This window comes from Lentinula edodes, assembly GCF_021015755.1.
Source record: "Lentinula edodes strain Le(Bin) 0899 ss11 chromosome Unknown C8R40scaffold_43, whole genome shotgun sequence".
Classification (NCBI taxonomy): Eukaryota; Fungi; Basidiomycota; class Agaricomycetes; order Agaricales; family Omphalotaceae; genus Lentinula; species Lentinula edodes.
The window spans coordinates 362682-389058 of NW_025764349.1; the positions used below are offsets into that span (position 1 = coordinate 362682).

The 26377-nt window shown below is 46.2% G+C and overlaps 9 protein-coding genes across 9 annotated transcripts; 4 read left to right on the forward strand and 5 right to left on the reverse strand.

Moving 5' to 3' along the window:
- Nucleotides 1–16: 16 nt before the first annotated feature.
- On the reverse strand, nt 17–1652 carry C8R40DRAFT_1163115 (uncharacterized protein; the record flags this gene model as incomplete). The annotated part of the gene is made up of 5 exons (XM_046230335.1): nt 17–702; nt 754–939; nt 999–1028; nt 1082–1142; nt 1194–1652. 5 exons carry the CDS (start codon nt 1650–1652, stop codon nt 17–19), a joined length of 1422 nt encoding a protein of 473 aa, XP_046081756.1.
- A 431-nt stretch (nt 1653–2083) lies between these two features.
- On the forward strand, nt 2084–2657 carry C8R40DRAFT_1163116 (Plectin/S10 domain-containing protein; the record flags this gene model as incomplete). Its single annotated transcript, XM_046230336.1, has 3 exons — nt 2084–2135; nt 2193–2376; nt 2438–2657. 3 exons carry the CDS (start codon nt 2084–2086, stop codon nt 2655–2657), a joined length of 456 nt encoding a protein of 151 aa, XP_046081757.1.
- Nucleotides 2658–3299: 642 nt separating this feature from the next.
- On the reverse strand, nt 3300–6779 carry C8R40DRAFT_1212116 (uncharacterized protein; the record flags this gene model as incomplete). The annotated part of the gene is made up of 7 exons (XM_046233200.1): nt 3300–3537; nt 3596–4095; nt 4154–4775; nt 4836–5828; nt 5885–6245; nt 6332–6717; nt 6772–6779. The coding sequence occupies 7 exons, from the start codon at nt 6777–6779 to the stop codon at nt 3300–3302; spliced, it is 3108 nt and encodes a 1035-aa protein (XP_046081758.1).
- Nucleotides 6780–11402: 4623 nt separating this feature from the next.
- On the forward strand, nt 11403–13254 carry C8R40DRAFT_1175465 (uncharacterized protein; the record flags this gene model as incomplete). Its single annotated transcript, XM_046232331.1, has 6 exons — nt 11403–12217; nt 12278–12445; nt 12496–12529; nt 12589–12620; nt 12671–12773; nt 12829–13254. The coding sequence occupies 6 exons, from the start codon at nt 11403–11405 to the stop codon at nt 13252–13254; spliced, it is 1578 nt and encodes a 525-aa protein (XP_046081759.1).
- Nucleotides 13255–13890: 636 nt separating this feature from the next.
- C8R40DRAFT_1125864 (MBOAT, membrane-bound O-acyltransferase family-domain-containing protein) lies at nt 13891–16336 on the forward strand. The gene is made up of 9 exons (XM_046229000.1): nt 13891–13931; nt 13987–14186; nt 14240–14532; nt 14590–15237; nt 15291–15478; nt 15532–15565; nt 15637–15667; nt 15724–15914; nt 15975–16336. The coding sequence occupies exons 2-9, from the start codon at nt 13995–13997 to the stop codon at nt 16129–16131; spliced, it is 1734 nt and encodes a 577-aa protein (XP_046081760.1). The 5' UTR covers nt 13891–13931; nt 13987–13994; the 3' UTR covers nt 16132–16336.
- Nucleotides 15975–18228, reverse strand: C8R40DRAFT_638097 (uncharacterized protein). The gene is made up of 3 exons (XM_046235734.1): nt 18214–18228; nt 18027–18163; nt 15975–17947 (listed from the first exon to the last, which is right to left on the reverse strand). The coding sequence occupies exon 3, from the start codon at nt 17788–17790 to the stop codon at nt 16369–16371; it is 1422 nt and encodes a 473-aa protein (XP_046081761.1). The 5' UTR covers nt 17791–17947; nt 18027–18163; nt 18214–18228; the 3' UTR covers nt 15975–16368.
- Nucleotides 18229–19684: 1456 nt separating this feature from the next.
- C8R40DRAFT_638403 (uncharacterized protein) lies at nt 19685–20512 on the forward strand. Its single transcript, XM_046235735.1, has 6 exons — nt 19685–19818; nt 19878–19912; nt 19981–20152; nt 20211–20264; nt 20333–20437; nt 20501–20512. Exons 1-5 carry the CDS (start codon nt 19787–19789, stop codon nt 20364–20366), a joined length of 327 nt encoding a protein of 108 aa, XP_046081762.1. The 5' UTR covers nt 19685–19786; the 3' UTR covers nt 20367–20437; nt 20501–20512.
- A 1355-nt stretch (nt 20513–21867) lies between these two features.
- C8R40DRAFT_1175468 (uncharacterized protein) lies at nt 21868–23277 on the reverse strand (the record flags this gene model as incomplete). The annotated part of the gene is made up of 1 exon (XM_046232332.1): nt 21868–23277. One exon carries the CDS (start codon nt 23275–23277, stop codon nt 21868–21870), a length of 1410 nt encoding a protein of 469 aa, XP_046081763.1.
- A 614-nt stretch (nt 23278–23891) lies between these two features.
- On the reverse strand, nt 23892–26128 carry C8R40DRAFT_1268007 (uncharacterized protein; the record flags this gene model as incomplete). The annotated part of the gene is made up of 6 exons (XM_046233979.1): nt 23892–24227; nt 24525–25315; nt 25363–25419; nt 25539–25683; nt 25766–25916; nt 25963–26128. 6 exons carry the CDS (start codon nt 26126–26128, stop codon nt 24191–24193), a joined length of 1347 nt encoding a protein of 448 aa, XP_046081764.1. The 3' UTR covers nt 23892–24190.
- Between the last annotated feature and the right edge of the window lie 249 nt (nt 26129–26377).

The following is a 26377-nucleotide window of genomic DNA, read 5'->3' on the forward strand; positions in this document are numbered from 1 at the left end:
CGATGCCATAAGTATATCACATCTGTCCTCTGCCAACACCTAACCGCTCCAGCTCAACGCAAGCTTCTATTGGCTCCTTTTGTATCTTTCTGACTTTATCCCAGTCAGTTCCTATTCCGAATATTCCCCTTTCTGCGTCAAGCAAGCGCTCTTTACGATCCTGGCCACGTCTGCATTGGGTCCACACTTCGGAGATGTACGCTCTCTCGACGCCATCTTCGAATTTTGTCATGTGAGGACCTCGCTTTACTTTGGTCTTTTCCTTCTCCTCATCATCCTTTGGTTTCTCTTTTCTCTCTTCCGTCTGTTCCTTCTTCTTGGACTCCTTCTCCTTCTTCACCTTTTGGTACTCGGCTTTCAAATCCACGCCGTCTCGTACGAGTTCGGGACCTAGGACAGGATGGTGCATGAATTCTGCGGGATTGATGTGGTAAATGACGTCCCGCGTTGGTGTATGTCTTTCCAGATGATATCTTGAGGTTGAGGCGAAAGAGAAATTGGGATCAGGTACTGGTGGTGTAGCGAAAAGATTGGGAAGAGCAGATAGCATAGAAAATCCGAATAAGATTATAAGTGGAAGTAGTTGGATGAATGTTGAACGTGGAACTTGATTGGCTTGTTGTTCCTGATGTCTAGCAGCCCCATTAAAGTTCCCCATACGAGTAGTACGGAAGCCTCCGGGACCAAAAGTTGTCGTGAAAACTACATTGATCGAACATTAAAATTAACTCTGAGGTGGGAAGGAAGACTTACCGGGGCCACCTCCGAAGGCATTCCCGCCACCGCCAAAGAACATATTGAACAAATCTTCTGGACTCATCTCACCCTCAAATGCTTGTCCTCCGCCGCCGAAAGAATTAGCCGAAAAGTCTGGAGAACGTGATGTACGATCTTCAGGATCAGAACCACTTGCGTCGTAAGCACGACGTTTTTGAGGGTCTATGAAACAGGAAATGAATGAATGAATATAAAAACCTTAGCTTGCATTATTAACGAACCTGATAAGACTTGAAATGCTTTTGATACCACTGTGAAGCACAAGTTGTCAGTTCGACCCAGGGTATTGTTTAGGAATAAGCACTTTTGAACGCTTCATCGGCTCCTGGAGCACCGTTTTTGTCTGGGTGCAAGGCAAGTGCGAGCTGCAGATTGGGAATAAACACGAGTGACTGGATGCGCTGATAGAAACATACCTTTCGATAGGCCTTCTTAACTTCCACCTCCTCACAATCTCTCTTCAACGACATTATCTCGTAGTATTCTGTGATCTTACATGCCCGAATCTTTTTGACCATCGAATGCTGCTCCGCCGTATATTCTCTCTTTTTCCCACCCTGACCTCCAGCGGTACCATTCGGTTGCGTACTAGACGACTGTGTATGTCTATGCGTAGCACCTGTTGCTGAAGGGTGGGTCTCAGCGCCTGATGCTGAGCTTGACGCTGCATTCGATGTTGAGCCTGAGTACCCGCTGGACGATGAAGACGCAGACGCAGCTTCCGCGTTGTCAATGGATTGTAATAATTTATGGGCTTCCGGTGTCTCGAAAAGAGAAATAGATTTGAGGGCAAATTTCCGGGCCGAGGAGTAATTAGCTGCGTCTCTGTGCTTCTGTGCGATAGAGAGACACCGTATAGCTTCGTCCTTGTTCATGGTCGTGAGCGAAAGAATTCATCAACTCTTGCGTGTAATATTGACAAGCGCCGAACAATATCTTAGGGTTAGGGCTTTTTCGGCATTTCGGCGTAGCTTTTCCCATCCGTATCGCAAAAGTTCTGTCATCGGTCAAGCACCAGAGCCTCAAGCACCCCCGTTCTCGGATTTTTTGCCTCAAAACTCGTCGAGTGAGTATCCTTAATCGATTCATTAAGCTTGCTTGGACAATTGGTGAATTCCGGAGAAATTTGGTTTGGAGAAAGGCGGTGGTTGAGCTGGATCGATCATTTGGGTCTTGGATGGACTGGAAACTGATCAGGTCTTTTCTTCTGTTCCAGCGGTGCTCGCTCGACAACCTTCTTCAAGTGCGTGTGCTGTCTACCTTTGAACGCTTTGCCATTTCTGATCTCATATGTAGAAAAAACAATATGATCATTCCAAAGGATAACCGTCGCACCATTTACGAAAACCTCTTCAAAGGTGGGCTTACTCAGTGGAGTTGGAGTGTTGCATGAGACTGACAATCATTGTTGGTAGAGGGCGTAATGGTCGCGAAGAAGGACTTCAATGCTCCCAAGCACGAGGAGCTTGAAGTTCCTAACCTCCAAGTTATTAAGGCGCTGCAGAGCTTGACGTCAAAGGGCTTCGTGAAAACCCAATTCTCTTGGCAATACTACTACTACACTTTGACTCCCGAAGGCGTTGAGTTTCTCCGGGAATGGTGCGTTCGCCTTCTCTGCCCAGCATTATACTGAAATCCATGAATCATTTATTTTGCTCAGGCTCCACCTCCCTAATGAGATTGTTCCCGCGACCCACAAAAAAGCTCCTCGTCCCCAGCGCCCTGCTGGTGTCCGTCAAGGAGGCGAGGGCGCCTACCGCCCCCCTCGTGGTGGAGACCGTGGAGATCGTGGCGAGTACAGGAAGAAAGACGAGGGTGCACCTGGTGAATTTAGGCCGCAATTTTCTGGCGTTGGTCGGGGTGCCCCCAGAGGAGAGTAAATGCATTGTTGCTCGATTGTTGTCGATAATCATCACTTTTTAAACTCGCGTTGCTATGCTACGAAGCACTACAGCGTTATCATCATGCTGGCCTCCGAATATTTGGTATGTTGTATGTCTATGAACTATGATGCGTTCCTTTTGGTTCATGCTTTCCGTTCATCGTGCGCTATAAATGAACTTTCCAAAATATGAAATATGCTACCATTGTGTCGACGTGACAGCTTCAGGACTTTCAAAATACAATGCCGCAAACAAGGGTATAAGATTACCGGAAGACTCAAGAGGAACAAGTAATCCTACCTTGAATTACCTTGCTGAAGCATGACAACAATGCAATGCAATTGTTGTCAATGCAGGTTTAGAAGTAATGCGGTAATGAGCAAGATTGAACTGCGACGGCCTTCAGTTTGAAACTAATTAAACACGTTCAACATATCGTAAGAGTAGGTAAAATTCCTAAATTGAATAGAGCAAGCAGTGCGCACATAATGCACAATACCAAATGAAGTATAGCATAACATCGAGCAGACTAGGTTCAAGGAAAATGGCAAGCCGTAATTTAAGGTGTAAATCGTGGACGAGCATATACAAGAAAACAGCAAAACATTCCCGACTCCGGTGTATAACATGAAATTCATTTCACTCCTTCCTAACTTTCCGAACGACATCGCCCTCCAAAAGAACCCTACCCTTCTCTCGGAGTGCCCCAACACATCTCACCACTTCGGCGGTATCGAAGTCCTCATGTTTATCCATAGGCATGGCGGCGTTGAGGTACGCCACCAAAGCGGAAATCGAAAGTTCATCAGAAGAGCACGGGGAGCAATCGTACGTCGTCTGGAATAGGTAGGCAATCGAGTGTGAGACAAACTGTTTCCTAGAAGGTCGGATAATATGTCAGAACATCGCAAGTAGCTCATGTACAGAAAACTTACCTTCCGGCATGCGAATCTAAATCAGCCAAGACACCTCTTCCAGAAGCAGGACCCGATGTATGCGAGGGTAATGGTCCATTTCCGTACGGCCCATGAGACCGGTTTTGTGAGTGTCCTTGGTGAGCTCGATCGGATTTCTCTCGAGATAATTTCCCTCCGTACGAATGTGCATTGAGGCGGTTGTTCCGTGAGTCCATGTACTCTCCTATGTATTCTCTTTCTCGCTGCTGTTGCAAGGGGCGATACATCCCAGATACACCGTTAGTATTGTGGTGTTGATTTAACACACGCGGAGGAACAGGAACAAGAGAATGACTAGAATGAGTTCGACGGTGCTGACCCTCATTGACGTTCATTTCGGCACGAGAATCAGGATGTTGTACGAGAATGGGCGTGTCTCGAGGCGCGATAGGACGATGTCTCATTGAAATCGAGGGACGACTACCGGGTGTCGAAGGCTGACTTTGAGTTTGACTCGTAGATGGGCCTTGCTTGTTTGCCTTCTGATGAGATGAGCAAACTGAGCAAAATGTATGCAGCAGACAGATGAATACGAACCTCCCCTGATCCATTCATCTCACCCTCGGCGCCAACTTCCTTTTCGATCTTGTCTCCGCTACTTTCACCTCGAGTCTCCCCATTAGGACGAGCGTTGCTATCGACAACGTTCGAATCAGCGTCGGGTTCAGTATTTTCAGCCTCCTCCCGCAATTGTGTCCTTGAATGCACATAATCGGCATTCTCCGTCGCATACTCAAGGCCTGATCTTTCGTTATGCGACGCCCTGGATCCTACCGACACTGATCTTCCCTCCGAATCAGGAGACGCAGATGCCGAGAGTCCACGGTAATTGAAGGGGATATCGTCTTCGTCACTACGGCCTTGGTCCGATCCAGAGAAATATGCCAGTTCATCTTCCTCACCACCGTTGTGAGGATGAGGTCCTCGAACCAGACGACCTCCCTGAGGATACATTAGATGAGGAGGATGTGCGGGGTACGTGTAATGAGGGTGGTGGGAGGTCGACGGATGGTAAAGATGATGGGAACGAGGAGGGTATGGCGGAGGAGGAGCATAGCGCTGTGGATCATGCGCATGAATGCTTTGTGCACTTGTGCCACTTGTTGTCCGCCTCTTTTTGATATCTTCAATCTCGGCTGCCTTCTGCGCTCGTCGTTGACTATATTATGATTCGCGTAAGCCTTCAATGCCATAATTAGGAAAGTTTATTTTTGCTTACTACCGTGCCAAACATTTTCCTCGATGCTGAAACCACGGGTAAGCGCAAAAGCTGGAGTCTTGGCGCAACTGAACCCATTTTTCGCACAGGCTGCAGAAAACTCTATTCGGTTCCACATGCTTGATGAGTGTGTCCGCACGTAAGGTTGCAGCACGCTGCTCAGCATTGCGCCGCCTGGATTCATGTGCAGGGCCTGGGGGGAATATTCCAGCAGCAGGAGAATACATAATGGGTTCGGACTGTGAGCCACCTTCGGTGGAGGGGGCAGAAGTGTCTAGTGGGGGAGCAACGGAGCCTGCCTGGTGTGAAAGTACAATAGAAGTCGAATGTTCCTCATCGTTATTATGAGTCTCTGAGATGTGAATTTGACCAGGAGGACGAGAAAGATCGACGACTCGAATATGGTTGCTGCCATCAAGGTCGCTTTCGGGGTCTCCGTCTGCATCTGCATCTAAATCACCGTCTGCGTCTGCATCTGTGTTTACGGGCTGTTGATTTTCTCTCTCTCGGAACTCTACCTTGACTCTCGAGTCATCCGGTCTATGGTTTCTGGTGCGAACGTCTCTATCGCCAGACATAGGAATGTCTCTACGTACGACAGACTGTGAATAGGGGTGGTGCATTTGGTGGCGATGACGGTAAGGATCCATATCGTGATGAGGGGGCGACGAAGGACGCGAATGGGGAAGACGGCCAGGCCTTTGCATATGAGATGGAGGGGGTGGGACGTTAGAGCGAAAATCACGCGGACGAGGAGAGCCGCTACTGCTCGGTCCAGGTCCTGCGACACCAACTACTGCTGCTGCTCGTTTCGCACAGTCTCCGCGATGATTGAGCCATGTCTGAACAGCCTGTAAGTGATCCTCGGAATTGATAGCGATCCATCGGTCACAGACCGCACATAGAACGCGTTCGGCGTCGAATTTACGCACATCGGGGTCCTTAGAAAATAGAGAGTTGCGTTCGTCGAGGGCATACGTATTCTTATTGGAACTGGAAGCATAGACAAAATATGTCAGAGATTGAAACGTGTTCAGTACGCCACTTACATTTTCTTACTCAAACAGCTTTTCCTGTGAGCATCCCACGGAATACTACAATAGGTCGAATTGGGCCTTAGTCTGATCCATTTGTCGCAGCTAGCACATAATACACGGTATGCTTCAAACTTGGCGACATATGGGTCTGCATCGAGATATGTGATTCGTTCTTCTTCAGTACGCTTTGCTCGGCGTCGCTTGGTTGGTGGATGGGCCATTATAGCAGGAAAGAGATCGTCGGCTCCTGGACGATATGAATTCATGTTCTGCGCCACTAGTTTCTGAGGGGCAGTGGAGGTTTGATGAGTAAATCGAGCGGGCGGCGGGGAGCGATTTGAGTCTGCCTGATTCTGGCCAGCACTGAAAGCACCTTTAGAACGATGGTCCACATACTCTGAGAGAAATAAGCTTACCAGGACTCCCAATGTTGTTGCCAACGCTTGAGGGAAAACTCACCAGTCTCTTCGTCCCGGAAAGCGACCTGCTTGTGACATGATGGACAGTCTATGCGCCCGGTTTCGTATTCGCCTGGGCGTTCCTGAAACGGCGGAGGAGAGCTAGTCCCACGAGGCTTATTCCTAATGTCGTCCCGCTCGTTAGCATCGCCGTCTGCAGACCCACTATCGCCGTCATCTAGGACGACAGCGGTGGCGCCATTATGTTCAGCGCTGCTGTCGTCGACAGGTGGCGTCTTGCGCTTAAGAGGATTTCTGTAATGGAGACTCATCAAGGACCAATATAGAGGCAATGTGAAAATTGCTTGCATCGTCGGTGATGAGAGCTTTGCAGTTGGCTGCTCTTCAAGCTTGACATGAGTTGTGATAGTCGGTGACTTGCTGTCTCTGGGAAAGATAAACATAAGGAATACTCAAAAACCGAATAGTAAGTGGGCGTACTGGGCCATGTTGTGGGCGAAGTGGAAACAAGAAGTGGGGGGGGGGATGTTGAAGGTTCAGAGAAAAAGTGAGAATATAAAAGGAACATCCTTCAGTTGGCTAGAAATGAATCATTTGATGTTTGTTGGGCGATACCATATCCAGTGGCGTAATGAAGAAGACAGAATTTTTTCGTACAAAACGGAAAGCACGCTTCCAGTTCATCTCCCATTTTCCTCGTGATGTGATGGGTTGTTTCGTTCCAAATAAGCTCTCCCGGCAACCCGAATAAGGCTTTTGATACAGAATAATGAATGGATAAAATGGTTTGAACGCGAGGCTTGATTTGTCTAGACTTGCCGTTTCTGTTAGAATTTTGTTTGTTGGTCCTCCAATTCCCGCTACCTTGATACTAAATAACTTCTTCCAGATTCACCACAATTGACCTTCCTCTTCCTCCGCAAACAGCGCAAATTAATCATTTATGGTAGCAGGTCGAAAACCTAAAAGGTAATAGGACAAATAGAGCTGGGTTCAAAACCTGGGATTTCGCTTCCCTACAGATATTAGATAATATTCAGTAGAAAAAACAATCAACCAACCGGAAATCACGACAAAAATCCAGATAACACCTCGAGCAGGCCTCGGATCTCAGTTCATCCTTACCAAAAGGTCAACCCAGGCGGTGCAAGTTCCCGTGTCCCGAGCGTTCAAAAAGTCTTCCTTTCTCCTTCAATCGGAGAAGTTTTGTCATCCGTTGCCAGGCTCAAGGTCTCCACTTTTGTGGAGGTAGAACGATGCATATTTTAGGAAAACACGACCTGAAATTCTGACTCGGTGCTGCATCTTTGGTATTTTCATTTCCCTTCCGGGTCTGCAGTTACGAGGATCCTGTGCTAATGAATTGAACAAGTTTTGACTCGAATCAATCGAAGCTGTTGAAGGACATTGTGTCACCTTTAGCTTTTCGTGGATCTAACACACAAGTCCTGATATTGCTGTCGACATCATGGGAATAGAAAAGAATTCCTGGGAAAAATGCGGCCCATTTCGGAGATCAAAATGAACTGCCACTGCGGAAGAGTGGACAGGAGGACTCATGTAAGTACGGAAAAAAAAACCTTCATTGTCGCCGCCGCCACTAACAAATCGAGGTGCAGGACGACGCAGTTTATTCCGCTTGCTCCGAGGATTATCGGCCAATCACACGAAGGCGGGGGACGGAATTAAGACAATCAATGCGCCATGTAGTAAATGGATCTAATTTAGGTTTTTTGCATGTTTGCATGGTCACTCCGCCGCACTGATCAGCAACTTGAAGATAGCTCCCTTTGACACAAAAGAAAAGAGCTCTAACGCGTGTTGCTCGATGAACCGGATACATTTTCAATTGTCTCGACACACACATATCCGACTAACCATATCCGACTCATTGATTTACATTTCAGTTAAACTCGTTTACTTATTGAGCGAACAACGCTCTTTTTTTGTCTTCGTCCTAGTATTAAAAATCCGCACTTCAGTCCAGGTCGTAGTACTCGGTGGCAACAAATTAAATCCGGAAGCTTGAAGAATAAAACCGTGGTCGAAGAATAATAGAACTTGTACGTAGCCAAAAGAAATGAGTTTTAGCGCTTCTACGAATAGCGTCGACCTCGGAACTGAGGAAAGATAGGTCCGAGAACATGGACCTCTCATCCGATTTCCGGCGACATATTGGACAGTGACAGACGGCGACGACTCCTTCTAGTCAAGGACATTGGAGTAGTATAGCCTGTATGTAAGCGTTTCTATCATCATCATACCTGTAACCATATCTATCCTATGACTGCGTCGGACTCCAAGTCGCGAGATAGGCTCCCTTGGGGCGAGAGCCCTACACGTTGTGGCTGTCAAGCCTCAGATGGTTGAGACTTCTATTTGGTAGAGAAGTTGTTGTTAGCAGTGAGATTCCTGAACTCAGTCGTAACGACAGAAGCGGGACATAAATTTTAGTCATAGGAACAGCCCCAGCTCTATCTCCCGCCTGCAATGAAATACGCTAGAGCTAACCTGGCGTTACCCTCAGGAGTCCTGTCAAGAATACAGAAAATCGTCCCATTTTGTCTGCGGTCGGAAATTCGGAGGGTGCTTTTCGACGTTCGTCCAGGGGTCCCTTGATGATCATTTGCGCGATTCATCCTCGGAAAGTGCACCTCCGGGGTCATGAGGACCCAATTAATGATGGTGGTGCGACGAAGAGAAGGCAATATACTCATAAGCACGTTGGCACTTACAAGGCAACGAATTCTTCTTATTACATGGAAAATTCAAGACATGCGCTTTTCGGTGTCATGCGATGTAGGTAACAGCCCTTGTTCACTGCGATCCACGCCCTGGTTCTTCCGAATCGGAATCGAAAAGTGGTGGTTGCTAGTCCAAGGGGTAGTAAAAATTGATGGTGTGGGGTCATACCTGCATTACTAAAACCAGAAAAGGGCTCGGAAACTACAGAAAACAGTTAAGCCTGAAAATATGAGGAACAATTGTGAATCAAGGTGAAACCAGATGTAGTACTTGAATTCGTTCAAATAGCTGCAGCCTGACAAGCGGATCAGTTTTTAATTATGGAAATAAAGATTACGGGCAGGGACAGCGCGGACAAGTACATACATGCATGCCATTTACTGTGCTTGCACGGGTTCAAGTCGGCCTAGGATTTCCTAGGATTTCACGGGTTAGTATCTGATGTTCATAGCAGGCACAATTTCTAGGCGAAAAAGAATCACTTGGGGTTGACGCGCGCTGACGTTTCATATTATATGCATCACCTAAATTCAAACGACAATTTGAGTCCCGTAGCCTAGATATCCTGTTCACAAACAGTGTCTAGCAGTACCAGCGTAGTGTGGCGGGCATTGTTTTGCGTCACTAAGACTGACCAGGTTGAATTTGAACCGAGAAGGAATTCTTGGTTCTCTGAAAAATTTATGTAAGTGTAAAAAAGGACTCGCGGAGGTGGAGGCCCGTGTTACTTTGAGGTCAAAGAACACGATGTCCATGGTAGAAATGAGACTGAACGAGGCCAAAGGGATGTATTCTCTAAAGGAACGCAGCAGATCCTTCACTGAACTTACATTCTAAATCAAGAGCCTGAGGCTTTGAGATTGAGAGCTTGGATGAATTAATGAGAGAAAAATGCGTACTGTTTGTTCTGATCGAGGCGCCATCCAGACTGGGGATCCTGAGGCAAGACCTGACAGCGCTGTCCGCGGAAGCTGATCATTAATGTCATTGTTGTCATTGGTTTGCTGTTCGCTTGAAATCCTACGAGTGAACAGATAGTCTTATTAGTTTTCGAAGACCTTTGATAGGAGATGTCTTCTCCAAAATCAGAGATATGATGATGAAGTGGAAGGTGAAAAAAGGCTTAGCGTTTGCGATTATTAACCAGGCGGTTCGGGTGGAGTGTTCGTTCCAATCTTCCAAATCCAAATAACAGGACCACTGGTTAGATCAGAAGGGTTTATTCGAAACTAGCCGTTTCTTCATGAAACTACGTAGTTGTAATGGTACGTCGATGTGATGCTTTCTGCGGAATGTAGGCGGCAAGGATAGAACTAACGGAGTTGACCTCTGATTCTGGAAGGTATTCCATATTCGTGTCAGAAAGATAAACGTTTCGTGAATCAGCAGGAAGGCAAAAGTTACCCAAACTAGTTCTAGTTACCTCTTATTTCGACATTGCGGTATCCTAGACCTGGTGGTGAGAGCAGAGAATCTTTCTCATGGTTGTTGGACTGCTTTCCAGACGCCGAACGAGAGATATACTTGCTAAGTAGATGAGCCAAAGCGAGACGAAATGGACGTCGGGTCCTCACACGTGCATGAATTTCGTTGACCTTCCCCCTTGTCCTTGGCATCGGTGTGTACTACACATAATCAGATGCCTTGGAACCGGATCCTTGTTAACTCCATACATAGTACAGAGAACCTCCACAAGGTTGGATGTCGCCTAAGTTAGTGAGTTGATAGCGACCATTCAGATACTTCTGTAGGCACAATCAGCATATGCTAGAGAAACAGACGGGAAAGCATGTGAAGACACAAACTCAACGCTACTGAGGTTTATCAGTGGAATCTGTTTCCGCGATACTTTTTCGCCGAAGAACAGGTTACGAGCTTGAAAGAAGAGCTATGATGAGCTGGGAGCATTGGAATATCCATTCAGTCGAATGTGACTTTATGCTGTAGAGTTTCTTCAACGGCGTGGAGACAAGTTTAATGTGTGACTCACTAAATTTGGACTGATACCCCAAGAGGCTTTGCTCACTTCAAAAGGCATCAGGTCGCAATTACACGGACAAGGAGGATTTTCACTCATTTTCAATATAATTTCCAGGTTTCATAGTACAGTTTCTCGGGTAGAACTGTAAGAATTGAGCTTCCAGTTCATCAATGCTCAATTTCTGTCAGTGCACTCAACAAAAATTGATAGCTATAGGGCCTATGTGACTGGCCGCTGTGCGCTGGGTAGATGCATGTGCAATGGTTGAGGAATCTGAGGCTGAGTAGTAGGAGGGTCTACGAGCGTATAGACGCCATGCTGCGTCACCTTAATCAGGTGACTCCGAAGCTTCAGCGCCAATACATAGTTTCTTAATAATCAGATCATGAACAATCCTCCGCTCCAAAATGAGTCTGAGGAACTAAGGAAATTCAGGGAAGAATGGAGGGCAGAGGTCAGAAGACGCAATGGAGTGGGAAGTGTCACTCGGAGCGAAAGTACAGAAGCTTCGGATTGGCCCGATACTGCATCCCTCAATGTTTTCTCGACTTCCTCTGGGCCCGCTTCATCTGGATACGCAACCTCCGTAGCCACAGTTCCTCCTACACCATCTGCATCTTTTCATGTCTCAACAGCGCCTCCGCTATCCCAAGTCTCCAGTCTAGCGGTATCTATTTATCGCGAAGCAGTCATTCACGAACAGAGAGGAGAGCTTGAGGAAGCCCTGTACCTTTACCGGTCTGCTTTTCGTCGGGATGCGAACGTCGACATATTATTTGAACGTGAGGAAATGCTCGGCGCTATCATGGCTCAACAAATCGCCCCCGTTTCCTCCGCAAGTGCTGAAACCTTTGATTCTTCAACTCTGACACCCAAAGTTATACTAGCGGGAAATGGCTTTACCATGGATGATCTTTCCAAGAAATTAGAGAACACTCTTGCCATGCAGAGTACGAAAGCTGCTGTATCACCTGCAGAGCATGGCGTCACGGCTTCTAGAAGTTTAAATTCGATCCTAAACAACTTTCCTCGAGACCTGGTATTTGAACCGGAGGATGAAGAAGATTCTGTTCCATTCAATCTACTTCCTGACGAAATGATTGTCTATATTCTCAAGATTCTCGACGCAAGCTCTCTGGAACGGTTTGCCTCGGTGAACAGAAAGGCACGGGTTGTAAGCTTGGATGTATCCATCTGGAGGTAATGTATGTACTTCTATGTATGTGATTCAAGTACTCATTCAAAGTTGCACGATTCCAGAAAACTGGCTAAGGAGACGTATAAGCCACCACAGATACCGGTTCTACCGGATGGTTCAAGTTCCCTTGAATACCTTTCTAAACAATACCTTTACGACTACAGAAGGCTTTACATCGAACATCCTCGAATTAGACTCGACGGAGTTTACATCGCTGTCTGCCATTACATGTAAGTAAGCTATTCTACTGTTTGATTAGCGTACTGCTCATAGCTTTCAGTCGTCCCGGCCTTAGTGAAAATTCGTGGGTCAACGTGAGCTATCTTTCACGAATTCAATGTAAGACAAAAGTGCTAAGACTATACGCCGCTAGGTCAATCACTTGATAACGTACCACCGATATTTGTTCGTTCGCTTCATGTATTTTGCCAACCGAACAAACTAATATTCTGCAGGCGTTTCTTTCCCAACGGGCAAGTAATTTCGCTCTTAACTAACGAAGAGCAATCACCTGCGCATGTTATTCCTTTACTCAAACCGACGTTACGAGGCCTGAAGGTAACAAGGTGTTCATCGTTAGTTCAATCCAGATCCACTCATTCGACCCGTAAAGGGATTACTCTTCGGAAATTGGCACCTCAGTGGTAACACCGTTGTCCTCTCCAACCTAATCGACGCATCATCCCGTTCTCTGACGTACATCGACTTTTCCTCTCCGACCTCAGTGGCTCATCTATTGAGCCAGAGTACTATGGCCAGGGGCGACGCAGATGCTCCGCCTTCACACAGTTCACATAGTCACCATGCTCATAGCCATGGTCATGGTCATGGCCATGCTGCCGATCCGTCAATACCTACGATCCGGTATATCTTCACAATGCATCTAACCCTCCTTTCGCGTCCTTTGGGGCGTTGGAACAAGATGGATATTGTGTCTTATGACACGGTCAAGTTGGAAACTGGGGAAGCCTCTCCTGTGGCTCTAAAGCACGAGAGACCTTTCTGGTTTTCAAAGGTCCGGTCGTACGCGTTGAGTTGAGGGAATGTTCGCAGACTACTTGGTTGCGTGTTACGAGTGATGTACTATGTTGTAGCTTTAGAACTACGTACATGATACTTAGCTTTAGATACGAGAAGGCAATCCAAGGTCAATCGGCAATTGGCACCGGGCTTCCGAACCAAACACTGCCAAACACCCTTCAAAATATCCCGTTCAAGAAATTTTCGATGTCTTCCTTTGTTTTTCGGACTGTTAAGCTGTTTCGGTTCAGACGACTCAAGTGCCAGTCTTATTCTTCGCCTGCCCACAGTCTCCAATCATACATGTTCTGAACCCTTCTTGATCAATAATTTCGTCGTTGAACCCCCTACAATCTCATTCGACTTTACCATTGTCGCCGGGATTATCTACGCCTTGCATTTCTCTATTCGTGGGCAAGGTCGTTAAACGACCCGGCAAAAGCGAACCATGTTACTGTGTAACATATGGCGCTCTTGCAGAGCGTCAGCTTTACTCTTCTACATAGAGACGATGCTTTGATAGGACGAAACATAAATGCTTACTTATAATAAAGTACATAATCCTGTATCATACACAGAGAATTCTCATCACCTTGCTTACACGAACAGGAAGGTTTCAATATATAGATGACGTCGAATCTGTGTTAAATACCCGCGCTTCTTAAGAGAAAACCACCAACAAGTTGCGCACTCCCGGTATGCAAGCTGCCGCTACATCGCTCTTGCTGTTATTTATAAGCCCTCCATGCAGAATCCAGGATGCCTATCGATGGACAGAACGCTCAACGAACTATCAGTAGTGAGGGCTTCCAGACTTCGGATGGGACCTTATACGTTTCCAAGCCTTTCAAGTCAAAGAGTTCGAAGAAACTACGCGCGCTCATAACGTTCGCTCCGAGACATTCTACTTTTGACATCAACAACGAAAAATCTGTGGCGAACGAGTTCCGGGTGTGTTGACAGCCAATAGAGATCTCTGTGACCGACACTCATCATGTCACTAGGGGTTCTTTAGTCTTTTCTGGATCTCCATATTCATCTTCACTGTCCGAACGTATGTCCGAAGTATTGAAACCAATGGACATGCACTCAACTTGGCCTTCGCGACAATGTTCTCGAAAGATGCAATTACTCTGGCGTTAAGTGATGCCGTATTGGTGGGAAGCACAAGCATTTGCGTCGTATTTGCCAAAGCAATTTCCGCAGGATGGATTCGTTATTATTGGACAGGACTAGCCATGCAACACATATTCCAGACGACGGTGTTGATAATGGCTGTAGGATGGACATTTAATCGGTGCGCGCACTGTTCTCCTTTCCCGATATTGCTTTCCTTACATTTCCAAAACGATAGACAATGGCCTTGGGTCCAGTCTGGATTCTTTACCCTTCACAGTCTTGTAATGATCATGAAGATGCATTCCTACATGACTGTTAACGGATACTTACAATGGGTTTCCGAACAATCCCAGGCGATCCTAGATCAGCTGCGCGAGGCGACCAACTCAGAAGGAGGCTGGGATCATGCTGTACGTGTAGCGAAAGAGCATCGGGCAGCATTAGATGCAGCATCTGCTATCGGTTCTTCGCATTCATCTGGGACCTCTCCTATGGGCACACCTCCCATTCCCGACGGAGTGCAGGCCTCTTATGTCGACCCAGATACTGCTAAGGCTCTAAGGAAACGTTTAGCGTCCATGTCGGATGCAAATGGAGTGGTTGACGCAGATACGAAGAACGTTGTGGATTCACTCAATGATCCCAATACTTACAAGAAAACTGACGAGCATATACCCTCAGCCACGACTCCGCATCCCCTTATCGACCATCCAGACGAAAATATTTCCAACTTGGCCAAAGATTATAGCGAACTCCAAGGAGAACTCGTTAGTACGGGGCCCCTTTACATTGTCTGGCCCAACAATATCACATTCAAGAATTTTGCTGTTTACATGCTTATTCCTACGCTAGTTTACGAGCTTGAATATCCTCGAACCAACCGGTGAGTAAATAGAATCTGTCAGCTAAAGGCACACGACATACCGCGACTGGCAGGATTCGACCCATCTACGTGTTCGAAAAGACGGTGGCAACCTTTGGAACATTTGTCCTTCTGTACACTGTCACCGAAAGCTTCATCCTTCCATATACTCCCACATATGATCAGTCCTTCTTCAGATCATTACTTGACCTCGCGTTACCTTTTATGATGGCCTATCTGCTGCTGTTCTACATCATATTTGGTACATTCTTTCTCTCCTTTCAGAATAAAGTTTTGCTGAAACAGGGTCCCTAGAATGTATCTGCAATGCCTTCGCTGAACTCTCTTGGTATGAGCTTTTCTCTGCCATCCCCATTCTCCGTGTTTCCGATGTTGACGGCTGTACGATATGTTTTCTAGCTTCGCTGACCGGCAATTCTACGAAGACTGGGTGGGCTTAATTTATTATTCTCGCTGTACCGGTTTGATTTAACTAAGCGTTTCTAGTGGAATTCGACATCCCAAGCCGAGTTTTCGAGGAAATGGAACAAGCCTGTGCATTCATTTTTGCTCCGCCATGTTTACGCGTCAACAATGACCAGCCACAAACTTTCGAAACAATCGGCAATGTTCGTAACATTCCTTTTGAGCGCCTGTATACACGAACTAGTCATGGTCGTTGTTACGAAGAAATTTAGGTATGTCACCGGCGACCGCCCTCATATCCTTTTTCTCATATGCTTACACTTCGAACGTAGGTTCTACCTGTTCGCACTTCAGCTGATCCAAATACCTCTAATTGCCTTGAACTCAGTACCGTTCATTAAGCGGAGCAAGCTGCTGGGCAATCTGATGTTCTGGGTAGGACTGTATGCGGGATTTCCTTTACTATGTGTGGCATACGTGGCGTATTAGAACGTATTAGTGGACAGTTGGTCAAGAAGCTTTATCGAGGTAAGACCCACTCATGTGACGAGATGATAGATGTCTCGCGTTTTTGTGTGGCTTCTGGCGGTTGAGAGCGACATCAGTGGAGTTCGGTCGGACGTTCTTGTGCTTGGTTTTAAAGCATGGCCCAAATTATCCCAATTCTGCAGCTGGTCGAAACAAGGAATACAATATTTTTATTTAATAGATAATAATATTTAGAGATCACTTTCTGGAAGCAGAAAATCCTCTCGGAAACAAGAGAGTCACCCGTGAAAGCCACCACGTTAGATACACTGAAATCCTTCTCCGCACATCCACTTGCAGTTTCCGAGTCAACGCATGCCACAGGTCTCGCCAAAGTGAACTCCAGAATATTCGACGAAAGAAGAATGAGAGGGGACGAGTCCCGCTGAGGATGGGCATAGCTAATTCATCTAGGATAAAGGGTCCTACTAGGAACGGAGGTGGGATTACTTCATCTGAGGAGTTGGGCCCGGGATGGATTGTTTTAGAGTTTCGAGGAGAGACTACAGTGACATTCGTTTGACTGGCCTCTGTGGTAGTCTTATCGGTTGTCTCCTGCGTCTCTGGGGTAGGTATGTCCACGTCCGTGACTGATTCCGCAGTACGTTCTAAAGCTCCGTCTGCCTCCACGTCTTCATTCGTAGCTTGTACAAGATCTAAGGGGCCTGGGAGATCGGGAAATGAAGGGGAAGAGGAAGAAGGGATATCCCGGAGATTTTCGTCTTCAGAGGCCAGAGGTTTTCCAGATTGAACGTCCTTCGTGGCCAAATCTAATTTGGCATCCGAATCAATCGGGCCCAGAAATTCCTTCGAAACCTCGACTGTGGCGGCATTATGTACCTCTGAACCACATCGACAACAAACTATGGAATGAGTTGGGTTTGTCGTAGGCTTGATTTCGGCATCAGGATCTCTCTTCAAAGTTATCTGCTCTATCACTTCCATATTCTGGCTCTGCGCGCGCCGCGGGCGCGAAAGTACCTCGAAAGAACGCTGCGATGAGGGAACCGAATTTCCATCATAAGAATCGTAAGCCCCTGAAGCGAAATTCGATGTACCAGGATCGAGGGTTTGCTCGGAAGTACTATGACTAGTTCGACTGCGGCGATGGAATGACGGCAATGAAAGTAACCGTGTACGATGATAACTCGGAGGGTTCGATGGAGGAGAGTCTATGGAAAATGCGGATGTATTGGACGATGTGCATAATGTGGATGCATGGGATGTAGACGATGATAATGACGAGTCAGATGTGTCTCGATTGTGATTAACATGATGATCCTGGTGGTGAAAACTCGTAGATGGTCTACTGACACTCCGCAAACGCTTCATGCTAGCCTTTTTCGCAATCGATTTGATCAGCGATAAGTGGCTGCTTTCTTTTGGCACTGGTGACTCCGAATTTGTGCCATGGATAAGGATTGCTGGGACGCTATCGTGGTCGCTGTCTAGGCAGATAGTGGGTAATTCTTGTTTGCCCTCGAAGGAGGTCGATGGTGGAGCAAAATAAGTTGAAGAAGAGGAAACAGGCGAGCCCGAAGGAAACTCGATAGTCTCAGGTTTATTACTGTTATCATGGAGCTTCTGACCATGAGTTTGGAATAATTTCGATCTGGGCATGGTGACTTGGGTGGGGAGTTTTGGAGGTTTGATGCAGGTAGATGAATGTTTATTTTAAAAGGCGATTCAATTTCCATTATTCGGATAGTTTTATGCACCGACGCTCTACCGTACGTTGTCAACGAGTGCTAAAATGACTGGTAAAATTTACGTATAACTGTACCAGCGGATCGCGATATATTAAGCATAGCTTCCTTGAGCCTCTATGTCGTGTTTTGTCAAACTTGGAATCACACCTGTCTGGTTCCTAGCACTGATATCAGGCCTAGAGCACAAAGCACCGATAGAGCGCGGCAGTATAATCACAATGACCTCCTACTCGAGACTGATTGAAATCCGTTGCGGGACTGTAAACCAACCATTTCAACTGACTCTAAGGGAACATCGATTGAGTGTGCCTGTTAAATTCAGACTTCTACATACCCCGAGCACCAGAACAAGAACGAAGAGGTTTAGACCCAACATAGGTCCATTGTTATCATTCCAGTTGGGTCAGCCGTAGTTATAACAATTCGAGCAAGATGAATGAAAGTGAGATTTTCGAAAGAAAGTCATACTAGTAACAATAGGTCCAGAGTATGAGCTTGCGCGCACGCCGCAGCTAGTCCTACATAGTTAGTGCAGGCACAACCGACTTGATTTGACGATTGTAAGCATTGTTGAAGTCATTGGGGCTAACACGGTCAACCTCTGTCAGCTCTAGTCAGCTTGACGCGCTCACTGATCAAAACACTGAGACTCACGAGCCGAGCAAAGCAGAACTCAGCCTAAAAGAACTCCTCGTCGGTCCCTATATCCAAATGCGCCTAAGCAGTCGTCTTGCACTGTTTTTGGGGTCGTATACACAGAAGCCACGATGTTCCATGTGCATTTCTGAGAAAAGCTTGAAATTGGAGCTCATTCAAGGAGAGAAGAGGCAAGGCGCATGAAGACGGTCTCGTGATCATTTGACAATATACACGATCACATGACTTTTCATGGACTAAATCTTTTTTTGTTTAGATCTCTAGCATATCATGAATCCGTCATCTCTAACAAGCAGCTAGCCCTATGGTGTCAGGAATAGCTCTGATTGCCCATGAAGCGAACATCACAGCTTTCAAGGACGCCTCAAATTTCGACTACGCAAAAAGGCGAGTTTTACGTTCAATGTTTTCTTCAATTGCCAATCAAATTAATATGTACCTTGCCCGCTGACGGCAAATCCTGTACATGGATACCGTTCTCTCGATACAAAGCTCAACGCTTGCCGCTTCCACTATAATAATGCCTAAGAACGCTCCCCACGGCATATAAATCAACAACAGATTCTATGAAATGTTCAAGAGGAGCTGAATCGAGCCGCAAATAAATGAAACTCGAGTCTCAGTCTACGTATCCCAAAACAGAGTACGCGAGTCCAGGACCTCATGGTCCAAGTCTGAGGAACATTTTTAAGGTTGCCTCTTCTGGTCACGGTGGAGATTCCGGAAGCCTCTAGTGTCCACCCTCCGTACCTCTACATTTCTTCAAGAGCTCTTGCTTTATACAGCCTACAGCCTTGGATACGCTCGATATTGCCCTTCCTTCATGACACATAAATGATTCATTGTCAGAATGCAGTAGGCAGGCCGCTGCGTAGCCATGTGGGAAATACAGCGCTTAAACTACAGCATAAAATCTCCCGAAGATTTCAAGTTTACTTAATCCAACGTTCACACTGGGCAACTTCATGATCATTTTCTTCGACTTCTTCAACTTCATAGTCTGGAACTTGATATGCTTGACTGCGTAGCTGCCGCCGCAGGCTAGCGACCCACTCCCGACTTACCTTAAATAAATAATACGCTACTATCCCGATCACGGAGTCGGAAAAGCATGGGCCAACTTGAAAGAAACCTCCATGGTATAAAGTCATCTGGCGATTCAAAGTAGCAATATCGACCGTTTCCGCCAACTTTTGAGGACATTCATTTCGCTTTCATAACTATTTCAAGATTCTCCTCAGCTTTCGTGAATGGGCGATGTGATTTCAGACGACAGAACGTGGTACGTGGATTTTTTTTGTAATCCAGATTCCATAGTTTTCAGATGAACAATCGATCAAGGATGGTGGCCAACTACGTCGTTGTTGCAGGAAGCAGTAAGTGATCTCGCTTCACAGTTCTGAAGATCCTTTGTTGACGAGTTTAATTATGAAATGTTTTGCAGCATTATGGATCGCCGAATTTATTGAAACATTGCCCACGGAGATTGATTCAATATGGGTGAATCGGAAAACCACCGGAACTTCAATGTTATTCCTCATGAATAGATACATGTTCCTCTTGGGTTTGATATTTCAGGCGCTAAGGGTGTTACCAGGAAATGGGACAAACAAGGAGTGAGTCAAGAAATCTCCTAACCTATTTTAAACACTAACAGAGCAACAAGGTGTCAAGTAATCGACGGGTTGTATTCACTTTTGCAATGTGTGACCTCTGCTATAACAAACAGTAAGCTGCTTTATCAACTTTCATTGGAGTCAGGAACGGATTTTGAGCCTTGTCATTTTATTCGAAAGTCCTTTTTGCTCTGAGAATTTATGCGATATATAACAAGAACCGATTTGTTCTCATATCATCTCTTACAATGATATTTTTTATCTTCATCTTTGAAGTTTTGGTAGGTCGTTTTAATGGAAAAGTGGAGAGGAGCCAATTCACTATTTACCCTCCTTCATGATAGATAGAAGCACTTGAGCCAGGCATTTCAACAGTCGGATCGCCTTTTCAAATATTCTCGAGGTGTAAAACAAATCCCAAGGGTGAACTTCCTTTAAAGTAAGTTCGCAATTCGAGCCGCTGACAATCATAGAATTCATCGCATCTTCTAGGAGTACGTTTAACTCGACTCGTTTATCTTGTCTTCTGACCTGTAAAACTTGGTTCATTGCAGTGGAAATTGGCATACCGTTTGTTGTGTTTGGATATGACCTATTCATTTTTATACTCACAGTCAGAGAGACTGTACATCATGCAATCAATATGCACAGACTTTGTCCCGGTCAATCCAGTATAGCGCAAATCATCGTCCGGGATGGTAAGTGGTGTCTGAACTCGGGGGTCTAGATAGATTGATTCAAATACATTTCACTCATACTAGGGACTCTTTATTTCCTGTGAGTTTCTCCTCCAAATTTGAGGGGCTCATTAATGGAAATATCTTCTAGAGCTACCCTCGTCTTGGCAGCGATCGATGGCATTTTGTTAGTCGTGAGTAATGACTAAATAAGAAAAGAAATTATTTATTGAAAGCAGTAAGCCTTAGATATCAGCGAGATCTCCGGGAAACACAGCTGTACGACATGCTATATGGCCGGCAAGATTGTTTGACTTATCATACTCAACAGGATCCACTATCCGATGTCGTTGGTCCATTCTTCAACGTGTAAGGCAGCTTCTCAAAAAACCTTGGTCTCTCACTCATCCACACAATTTATATACACACTGTCTCAATATATAGATTTTCCAACCTGCTTATAAGCCGCCTCATGCTCAACTTGCAGACATTCACGACGTCGACCATCACAACATCTCAAGGGGCAGCAAGTACTGGCCAGTCCTCATCATTACACTTCGCCCAACGAATGTTAGGGAATAGAAATATCGGAGGAACGTTAGATGGTGATTTCATCGGTGAAGAGATAGAGTTCGAATAGATGTATAAAAGGATAGATGAATGGAAGAGTGAAGAGAAGAACTCGGAAACTAAATTTATTTCCTGAATGATTTCGTATTGATTTTCTATTGTACACGAGAGGAAAAGAGTTAAACGATTGGTGAAATTGATGTATTATATATGCAGCGTCCAACTCGCAAAATCATCCCTACCAAAGTCTTAAGCTGTTTTGTCCTGGTTCACCATCGTGTTACGTTGACAAATCTTGGGATATCCCCGTGTTACCCAATATCGTCGCGTTAATGGACGTATAAAACGTCCACCAAGAGATAGACTGACGGGAATTAATTTTGTATTATAAACCTGCCAGTACGTATCAGCGCCCAACTCAAAGATGAAGCCAAGAGAAAGATAATCACTGCACTAGAGCTTGCCGGTCTAAACATTTCGACCTAGCCACCAGGTGAGATAGAACCCGATAGGCCGCCGTACGCTGAACACCGGGACGAGGATGAAGACACTGGAAATGAAAGGTCCTTCTGACACTCGATGTGAGCCGACTCTATTCAGATCCTTCTCTGTTTTGATATGCTCTTCCGAATCATCGTCACTATCTTCATCTTCATCTTCGCTTTCATCTTCACTCCCCTTTTTTTCATCGATATCATCAGTCCAGCTGTAATGATTCGGAGAAGCAGAAGGAGGAAGAGTGTAAGAGAAGAAACTCGAAACTGATACGATGGATCGAGATGACGAGGGTAGTGGAGGCAGCGAAGCCGCTGTGTCATCTTCCGTAACACCTCGACTGGCCATTGAAGGCGTCTGCGCCTTAGCTTTTTCATTGCTAGTAATCGGACTCGTCGGCACTAGTTCCACTGATACTAATAGACCCGGAGGATGAGGCCGCGCTTCCTGCGCATCAGCATGATGAAACGAATCGTCCCCAGTAACTAATGATGTGGCCCTGAAATCCTTGGTATCTCGGCCCTCGCCATCAGCGCTCAATGCTGCTGGGACCGAAACAGCCATCGGTGTCGGCGAAGTTGGCGTGGCAGTCATCATTGTTGGAGTGACTGAGGGTGAAGCTAACACAGGCGGCAGAACAGTCGACTCGATGTTGCGCTCGGTTGAGATACTAGGACTCGAATGCGACCTACCAACTCCTATATCGAGATTCGCAGGAACGGGTGGTACTGGTAGGGATGTTACTGTCGAAGAAGGGACGGAACCAACATTACTCCCCGTACGTGACCGAGAATAGCTAGAAGGACGTAATAGTCGGAAAGAGGGAAGGGAAACACGACGGCGACGTGTGTCTTTGGAAGATGAATATGAATTCGCTTCTGCCAATTCAGGGTGTTCGGCGGACTGTGATGAATGAGGTGAAGGAGCTAGGTGAGACGAATCGAATGACTGGGTTAAATGAGAAGGTTCGGACAGTTGAGATGACTCTGAGGATTCAGAAGAATGGTCGATATGATGACCATGCCCATGCCCATGTAAAGTGATTCGATGAGCAGAATTCGTCAACGTAGACGAAATACTCCGCAACTGCTTCGTGCTGACACGTTTTACTGTCTTGAGCAAACTGGGTTTCCGCAGTCTCAGACCGTCATGGTCGTCTTGGTTATCGGAGGAGGAGGTGGAGGAAGTCGAATGCCTCGAAGACCTGTGGAATTTAGAGAATTTCGATGGAGTAGAAAAAGGACTAGCGTCGCTCGTGGTTGGAAAAGCCACAGGTTTGGAATCTTTCGGCTCTTGGACTTCTTCACTCTCTTTTGACTCATTGGTATGAGCATTCGTCCTAGAAGGAGTATGTGGAGGGTGTGGTTTGATGAGTTTAGTCATGGCAAGTCGGCGGTTTCAAACAAAGAGAAAGAGATTTTTTGGTACAATGTAATCGGAAGGGAAAGACCTAATCGATGGAGGACAGCTCTTCTTTTTATATTATCGGCTAAACCTGAACATCTGGAAAACACATTGTCAAATTGGGTGACTTCCCGCTGCAATTATTCTGCAGTTAACCTGCAGTTAACTATTAACGGTATTTGATGCGACGTACGGACTGTTGATGGGACCCTCGCTTACACCAAAAACCAGTTTACAACAGGGTAGGGAGGCCGTTGTAAGTTGGTTTTGATGCAGTTTTTGCGAAGCCGCTGTCCGGCCATCTTCGCTTAGGTTCGCTTATATTGGTGGCACAAATTAATTGTCTGGTGTCCTGCAAATAATTCCTACGGGAAGTCATCCATTATTGACAGCGCAACGTTTGGACCGCGAGCTACCGTGAGGCATGCCGAGAACAGCCTAAACAAGGCAGTACTCGGGTAAAACACATCCAGACACCAGACCAGACCATTTGTTGCGTCTCTCCGTCTCTTTCCGTAGACGGTTGGGCAATACTAGGACAGTTTTGGAAATTGCCAGTACGGTGGTCAAGCCTGGACCATGCAACTCCCGAGATGGGCGTATCAAGATGAAACGAAAAATGACATGATAGTCAAACAATCAGTCCCGACCTATCTAGCCCAACAGTCTTAATTTTTAAAAATGCATATAAGCTGAAAAGGTAGTGGCAAGTCGTATCTCCTCGAGTCATTAGTGAAATTAGCCACATCTACTCATACTGCCGACTACATGTCACGTACAATTATATTATAGGTAGGGAGAGGAGTACGGATTATAGAGAGTATAAGTGGCGAAGATGTTAAAGTATGTACCAAGAGTAGGATTTATTTGCAGCACAATGATAGAGATAAAGTTATACAGGGCCCAAGGTCAAGCGAGATGGAGCAACACTAGGAAAAGAATGATTGCATAATTATAATATCCTTGTTTCGTGCTCTGGTCTGTACTCCGAGTACAGACCAGAGCACGAAACAAGGACACTGATCTGCAAAACATGGATGTTCACCAGAGCAAGGATACTGGCTGGAGAGTGCTGTCCAGCACTGAAAGCACTCCCAGCAGTATTGATCAACTGCTGGGGGTGCTTTCCCGGCTGGACAGCGCTGTCAGCTGCTCTCCAGCTATTAGCCGAAAATCCAGGTTTTACAGAAGTCAGGAAATTGTCATCGATATTGACAGTGTGATACGATGCTTCTGCGCTGGTAAATGCGCGAGAAAAGTTATAAGCCATGTGAGAAATGGTGCGGACTGCAGGTGCAAGCGATGGTGAAAGACCAAGCTCCTCGATCGTTATCTGGCCAGGAGTCTTCATTAAACTTCCACGCCACGAAGGCAATCTGGGCGTTTGTATTGCGGATTTCCTCATTTGGGATTTGCGACTTGTAGTAATCTCTCTGAGAGATCCGGAATGAGTCTCCGAGGCAGAGGCCGGGTCACGGCTTTGACGGAGGGGGTTGCTGATCTTCCCCAGTTTCAAAGTAAAGATTGAATCAGAAGATATGGCGGGCAGTTCTTGATACATCATCCCATCGGTAGTGTCGACACCATCGTTAACGAAAACCTTGCCGCAGACATAGGGAGTCAAGAGATGCCTCTTGAGCGTAGCTTGATCTGGAGCACCACCATATTTGAAAACGTCGGCCAGTATCTGTGCACGTATTTCGTGCTCTGGAAGTCGATCCATGTGAAGCCAAACATCCTTGAGAACATATTGTACACCTTGTTCGTCTCGGACTAACCAGACCCGCGTGGCGCTACTCACAGTGCTATCAGCAGCATAATCTGCGAGAATCCGGATAGTTTCGAACCATCGCACTTCGCCCTGGTCATTGCGGACTTCGATTGAATATACACGTCTCTTGCGCGGATTAGACGGGTTGAACGCAGGATCTGTACAAGTGATAGTCGGATCCCAGCCGAAATCTGTGCGAGATGAGAACACAAATGAAATAAAAAGATGGACGAGTCGGGCATGGTCCTGTAGTCCGAGTCAGTATCAGGAGTGCAAATGGCTCAGAAGCTTACCTTTAGAAAATCGCATGGCTTTGTAGTGAGAACAAACCAGAGTCTCAATTCCCTATCCTGTATTGTCATTCCAAAGGTGAATCGACGACAAGGATCAAGAGACATGATTTGCTGTAAGTTATAGACAATTTGAGCAACATTATGGGTGATCACGGACGACAAGACAATATACTGACCTTGCTATGATGTTCTCTGAACCTTTCATCTCGCTTCTCGTCTTCTGCTGGGCCTGCGACATTATACCAGGTGTAGAAACAACTTGGATCCTTCTTGATGTTTTCAGCATCTTTCATCGACACCCAGAGATTGTCCGGCTTCGTACTAGATCCTCGTTTGTTGGCGATTGGGCAGGTTTAAATAGAAGGGTGAAGGTCTGCTGAAGAGTGGGTTGCGCAACCTTTACAGCATCGAGGATTGCCCGGCGAGTTGCGCGAATACAATGTCTTCATGGCGACGCTCGGCCTTCGGGTCGATGGAAATTTCGCCCCATCCTTCTCTAACTATGGCCCCGGACTTTCGCAGCTGTTCGACGATGGCTAAGATGTCTATGGCGTCTGGAAGAGGGGATAGGAGATTTTTGAAGAACCAATCTAAATCCACTTCCGGCACCATATTCTCTAAGTCTTGGATTACCGCGCCCCTTTTTTCGTCGAGTTGACCCGAGCGATATTTCAACGAATCTGTTGTCCGAAGGTTGTATGTAGGGCGTTTCTTTCGCAGGTGCGCGAGATAATGATTGTTTACTAATTTCTGAATTCGCGGTCATGTGAATACTAGGCTCCACTGCCGTGGACTGCACCTTGCTTGGGAAAGGATAAATTCCAGTTAAACTGATACTAGAACTGGTATGGCAGGAACTAGGGAATGATGCAGGATCTATGTATGCAAAAAGTGTAGGGTGGTCTAAGTATCATCTGAGTGTCTTTGTCAAGGTGTAGATTTTACGAGTCCGAAATGTAATGAAGGATTCGTCTTATAGTGGGTTCCAGCGTGGGAATTCTTCCTTTTATATTTT